Source organism: Musca vetustissima, unplaced genomic scaffold (assembly GCF_032173495.1).
Source record: "Musca vetustissima isolate MV318-11 ecotype Yass unplaced genomic scaffold, APGP_CSIRO_Mvet_v1 utg102997, whole genome shotgun sequence".
Taxonomy (NCBI): domain Eukaryota; kingdom Metazoa; phylum Arthropoda; class Insecta; order Diptera; family Muscidae; genus Musca; species Musca vetustissima.
Window position 1 is genome coordinate 2554 of NW_026873432.1, and position 6888 is coordinate 9441.

The following is a 6888-nucleotide window of genomic DNA, read 5'->3' on the forward strand; positions in this document are numbered from 1 at the left end:
AAATCAAGGTTTTCAGAAGTATACATTTACCTCCTATATGAAATGTATATCACTGTGATCTGCCCAACGAGATCCGAGTGGAGCCATGTATAGGGGCCCTTGTTACCAAAAAGTGTGTATAATTTATAAAATTTAAAAACAGATTCTTACTATGAATAAAAATGTAATTTTTACTTGTTTTTATAGAAGTTTATTTCATTAAAAAATGTATAATAAGTATAAAAAATTGCACTTAGCATAGTAATAATATGAATGAGATATATGAGACCTAATAACAGTGTTGATGCATCATAATTCTGATTGGCAGTTGATGTTTAAGATTTGAGTATCAATTTCAAATTTTGTTAGTTCAATTGTATGTAAATTACACATAAATATGAAGAACGTCAATACTTTGATTTATCAATTTGAGCTTTAATTCTACAAGAAAATATAAATGTACCAAAATATGTACTTCGAATTATAAGCATTACAAATTATAAAAATGGAGTGTCCCCTAAATTAATATATCATTGGTGGTATTAATGGCAATCGGTGGCAAATATATAGCTCGTATCTGGCTACGTAGTCTTGCAATTTCAACATCTTCCCGTTCCAGTTCACGTATCAATTGTGAGAATTGTACCAGACCCTCACGATTACCCGGAAATCCATACGATTTTATTACTTCCGTTTGTAATTGCATTACCAGTGGGAATACATGCTGCATCATTAGAAGCATCTCCTTGCCGGCCGAGGCTTTTGCTTCGGATAACTTTTTTGAATTCTCCGGTTGATTGACTGTGCGTATAATATCAATTAATATTTGTTTGGCAGTATCGTTATTAAAATTCATTGTTATTGTTGTTTTATTTGTATTTTGTGTGAATAAAATTATTTTATATTTAGAGCAAAGCCTCCTCCTCTGCGCGTCTTTTGCCTATTACTGAATAATCTCACCGTAGGTATACTAATGTAAGGTAGCCGCATCGGCCCAGCTGATGGTACAATGATATGTCAAACAAATGTCAATACATATTGTTGTAATTAGAATTCACCGCACACTGATGTAACGCAAAATCATATTTTTAATATTCTAATTGTCATCTTTAATGGAAAATGTAGAAAATAAAAATAATTGTTTATTTAGAAAATAGAAAAAAATTGAGGATGAAGTCATGATGCAATAATAAAGTATAAAAACAAAAACTTCTGTTTTTTTTTTTTTTTTTTGTACTTCGATACGTTGTCAAGTATGTTGGTGGGAGAACATATGATGTTCATTCACCAGGACCGGTTATGGGTTACTTGAAGTATAAGTACTCATTTATTTACATTTTCTTTTGATGCTTACTTACTAATATTTACATCTTTGTGTGTTTAAAAGTAAACTGTGTAAACAGAAAGGGTATAGCAAAACAAATGAAAAAATTGAAACTGAATATAAACAAAATTGTTGAAAGTGAAATAAAAGTTAGAGATTAATTTTACATTTTGATATAAAAATTAAAAGTTCATCAATGTGTTGCTGGTTTCTGGACATTAAGAGCTCTTGTAGGTTGCCGAACGTGTGGAAGATTGCAAACTGCTTCCTTTGGATTTCATATTTTTTACAATGAAAAATAATATGTTTCTCATCTTCAATAGTATTGCAGACTTCACACAGATTTGTGTTCACAATGCCGATTCGATGGAAATATTTTTTTGTGTAAGTGTGACCAGCCAGGAGTCTGTTAATAATTTTTATATTTGCAGGTTTCATCTTAGAGGATTTGAACCAAGGTTGTTTTGGTGGTTCTGGAAAAAATTGATAGAACCAAATGCCTTTGGACCGGGAGATTTCTTTATACATATCCGTGAACTCATTCCACATAAATGATTCGACTTGCTTAATAGCATCCGTCACTGAGAGACAATAGTCAATTTTGCATCCTGCGTTAGCTGCATGTTTGGCGAAGTAATCTGCCGCTTCGTTTATTGAAATTCCAACATGTGATGGTGTCCAAACAAATGTTACTTTGTGTATATTAGAGTTTGAAATTTTTCTTATGATGTTGTATGCTGTGTAATTATTGGAAGAGTTATTCTGTAACAGGAGACAGGCATTTTTACTATCTGTAAATAAAGCTGCTGTACAGATTCCATCCTCAATCATTATATCTATGGCCTTTTCAATTGCACATAGTTCTCCACTAAGCGAAGACAGTTTTTCATCAATTTTGAATAAAAAGTTTTGACTAGACGATATGTTGCAGACGGCAATGCCAGTGCTATTGTTAGTTATAGAAGCATCTGTTGCCCAAATTGAAACACATTCGGATTTAAAATCATTAATAATTTTAGCATAGTGTGCTTTTATGTATTCTGTAGATGTGTTACTTCTGGAAGTGTTGAAACAATTTAAGAGTATCTCCATTTTGTTTCGCGAAGTTGAATTAAACCCAATTTTTAAATTATCAAAAATGTTTTTAAATTTTAAGTAAACATATCCAATGCTGGTTTTTTTGGAGGGATTTGCAGTCAAATGCTCATAAAGAGACATGTTGTAAGTTTTTAGTCTTATTAGTTCTTTGGCAGCCAATAGTTGAGCCCTCAGATTCGTTGGTAAAATCCCAGCAAGAGCGCATACTACATGATTGGGAGTAGATGGAGCAAGCCCTATATTTCTCCTTATAATTTGGTTTTGAAAACTTGTTATTTTTTTATTAATGTATGTTGGCCTGTGCGCCATAGACGATACTGCATATTCTGTTTTCGAGAAAACTATCGATTTTGAAATATTAATTGCTTTAGCGGGATGAAGACCATGTTTTGGACCAGTGACCATTTTTAAAGCGTTAATAGTGTTCTTACTCGAAAGCATCACCTCATCGTAATGCTCTTTGAGTGAGAGACTGTTTTTAATATGTCTTCCCAGAAATTTTATAGTTTTGACAGTGGTTACAGGATCTCCATTTAGTAATATGTGAGGGTTCTTTCTACTGCCTTTTGCAACATACATGGCCGCTGTTTTTTCTATATTCACTTCCAGGTTGAGTTTTTTAAATAAGGAGACCATGTCGGTAGTTTTGTTTTGTAAGATTTTGTTAGCATGTTCAAAGTTGGAATTAGCAACTAGCAGAATGAAATCATCGGCATATTGAAATAGTGTTGTGTTTTCATCAGTTATACCATGAAGTCCTATAGTGTATAAATTAAACAGTATTGGACTTAAGCAGCTTCCTTGTGGGATACCATTGTATATTTCAAGATTAGTGTTACCCATGTGAAGAATGCGTTTGGATAGGAAATTACCAATCCACAATATAATTTGGTATGGGATATTCAATTCCAATAGAATGGCAAGCAAACAGTTTAGATCGACACATTCGTACGCCTTTGACACATCCATTGAGAGAAGTAAAACTTTTTGATTTTTTTCCTTTAGAGTATTTACTGTGTGAAGAATGTCGTTTATACATGTTGAGGTTGATACATGTTTCCTATATGCGTATGATCTTGGCGGAAGTATATTATTGTCTTCTATGAATTTAGTTAGCCTTTGTTTCACCATAAGGTTTATTATCTTCGCAAGCACAGAAATAAGAGCTATTGGCCTAAAATTGGTAATGACATCTAAATTCTTACCCCTTTTGGGTATTGGTATTATTTTAATTTTTCTCCATTCAGCAAGAAATTCGTTGTTCTGCCACAATTTATTGTAAGATGCCAGAAGATTTGCTTTCCCTTCTTGGGAAATTTTGTTAACCATTTCATAGGTTATTCCATCCAGACCAGCTGCCGATGGTTTCTTCTTTTGTTCAAGAACATTATTCAATTCATCCATGGAAAAATCTATTGATTGACAAATTGAGGATTGTGCAAAAAATAATTGATTGTTATTAGGAACTTGATCCCTCAAGTGACGGAGGTACGCTTCATTATTTTCGGGACACCACTTGGAGCCAGTGTGAGGTTCGAAAAAGGATTTGCAACTTTTAATATAGCGAAAGAGTTCTTTGGAATTAGACATTTGATTTAATTCAAAAAGTTTTTGGCGTTTTGCTCGATTTTTGGCACGTTTTACAGCTTTTTTGAAGTTATCTGTAGCCTCGATTGCATTTAGGGCGTTTTCTGTATTTTTATATTTCTCGAATTTCTTTTCGGCTGCCTCTTTTAATCTCAAATACTTATTTAGGCCATCATTCCACCATGAATTGAATTTTTTTCCAGATTCAACGACGAAAGTTGATTTTTTTATTGAAAGATGTAAATCCTGCTGAATTACTTTCATATTGGTTCCAAGTTTGAGATTAGATAGATTGTTGAAAAGATGTTTTTTCGCTAAAAAATATTGGTTTTTTGGCGTAACATTGCCTATAGTTATCAAGATTGGTTTGTGGTGACTTCCACCTATTGATATATTTTTTACGCTCCATGTCAAATTTGAGAATGTGTTCGTAAAAGTGAGGTCTAAAACCGAACCAAAGGAATTATCAAACATATTCTTTTTGAAAGTGGCTGAACCATCATTAATGCACCTGAAAGCTGAGTTATTCATAAGAGTTTCCACAGTGGATCCTCGCACTGTATCAAAGATGTCTCCATATGCTTTACATCTAGCGTTGAAGTCACCAGCAATTATAATATTCGGTTTTTCATCCAGAAAAATTAATAGTTTTGACAATTCAGATTTCAATACGTTGGATTTTACAGAATGTGGAAAATATACTGAGGCAAAAGTAAAATTTTCCGTTAGATTAGTAGTTTCGCCGATTAGAATGTCCAATGTCGAGTTAAAGGGTAACCTTTTCATATTTATGGAGTTTTTGTGCAATATGGCAACACCTCCATAATTATCACTTCTTTTTTTGCAAAATAGTTTATAGTTTTTTATATATGAATTTGACAAGTTTTCATCAACATTGAAAATTTCACTAAGAATGCATATGTCTACAGAGTATTTGTTTAAATATATCTCCAGGTAGTTTTTATTTTTATTTAAACTTTGAATGTTGTGTTGTAGAATTATCATCTTGTGTATTAATGTTAAAAGTAATTTCTTTTGAGGGGGCTTTTAAGGCGTCTGATAGACCGTTTAAGATATCTAGACCTTCTTTGCAGTTTGCGTTGGCTAAGACCATTTCCATTTGTTTAGTAAAAGATGACAGAATTTTTTCGTAATGTGAGACCTTTGAAAAATTTGTGAAATCAAAGGACGGTTTAGTAGGCGTAAGAGATTCAGAATCTGCAGTGATCAGCGACCTTTTGGGTATTTTTGCTGCTACTTTATTATAGCTCACTCTTGTTAGTCTGCGATTGAATTCGTCATTAAAAGTTTGAACTGGAGGCCTAGTTTTGTTGGCCAGTGAAGGAAATTCATTTTCATATTGGGGTTCATCTAAAATTGCATAATAATTGGCTGAAGCTTTACGGGTACATTCCTTCCTGGATAGGTTTGAAATTGCCATTGCTTCAAGGATATTTTTTTCATAAGCGTACTTCTCACATTTTTTTACATCCATGGCATTGTGATTATATTTATTGCATAAAATGCATCTGGGAAGAGTACAAAAGGTGGTACACTTAATTGTGGAGAGGCATGTGTCACATTTTTGATCGGTGCAATTGTTAGGACAATCAATGTTTTGACCGCATAGGATACACCTTTTTTTTGACCTGCATCTGGTTGCAATGTGACCTAAACGGCCACAATTCTTGCAAAGACGAACTTGTGGAATATAGAATTCAGTTTCAACCAACGAATTAAACATTTTGAGTTCTTTTATAATAAAATCTGCTGCAATACCGACTTTGATTGTCTGCGAAGGAACATATTGACCATTTTCATTTCTGTATTTGAAACGGTATACCGAAACACATTTAAAATCGTTATCACTGTTGTTGATTTGATCAAAAATCATCTTCCCTGTGAACTCAATTGGCACAGATTTTATAATATAAAATTTTTGCACAAATCTGTCCGGTATAAACGCCGTCAGACCAATGCGTTTGACATCGGGATTTAGTACAAAATTATTTGCGGAATTAGCGTTGTTAAAACTCAAACGGAAGGTCTTGTACCCTACATTCTTGGACACAAAATGGGCGTTAATGTTGGCATTGGCAAGTTTTGCATATAGGTGTAGTTCCGAGTTTTTCCTTCTGGAAGATATTGGTTCATCAGAAGTTAGCATGACATAAAAAGGGCCAGGATGTGCTTGATTATATAGAATAGCATTGTTTTCATTAATATCGTAGCTGTATATATCGGTTTTATTGGGAAAAGATGAGGCATTTGCATTATTGGAGTTTTTGCTATTGTTGGTTATGTTTGTGAAATTTGTGTTGTTAGTGTTTCTTAGTTCATTATTTTGTTTATTGTTTTCACTTAAAATTTGATGAGGCTGTATTTGAAATTGTGTTTGTGGTGAGTTTGATGCAACTGATAGTGTTGTTGGAGGTATTAGCGATTTTTGTATTGACGGCGAGAGTTTAAAATTTTTGAATTTTTTTGATTCCTGGTTGTTTGAGGTTTCAGATCTTCTCCTCGGGTCCAGCCGAGGAGGCGGCTCCTCGTCCCCCATGATCACCAGATATTGTTGTTATTGGAATACCAAATTTTATTTTAAAGAAAACCAACAAACAGAGAAAAAAAACGAAATTGGTTATGTGTTAATGTGTGTGTGTATTGTTTATGTGTAAAATGCAGAGAGAAATTAAAAAACATAAAAAAGCGACCCGCGCGTGTTTAGTCTAACATCAACAAAGGTTGAGAAGCGACTGAAAAAACTTCTGTTTTTTATCTGACACATTTTATCTAGTAATATTTGTCATGGTTGGCAACATGCACGTCGAATTAATAGGTGTGTCTGGATACTTTTCCAGTAACATTTACTCAGTAAGTTCTAGTTCAGAGAGTAAGCCTTT

The 6888-nt window shown here is 33.4% G+C and overlaps 1 protein-coding gene across 1 annotated transcript; it reads right to left on the minus strand.

The window, feature by feature from the left end:
* Positions 1-493: 493 nt before the first annotated feature.
* LOC133325069 (protein C10-like) lies at positions 494-835 on the minus strand. The gene has a single exon (XM_061533898.1). The coding sequence runs from the start codon at positions 833-835 to the stop codon at positions 497-499; it is 339 nt and encodes a 112-aa protein (XP_061389882.1). The 3' UTR covers positions 494-496.
* Between the last annotated feature and the right edge of the window lie 6053 nt (positions 836-6888).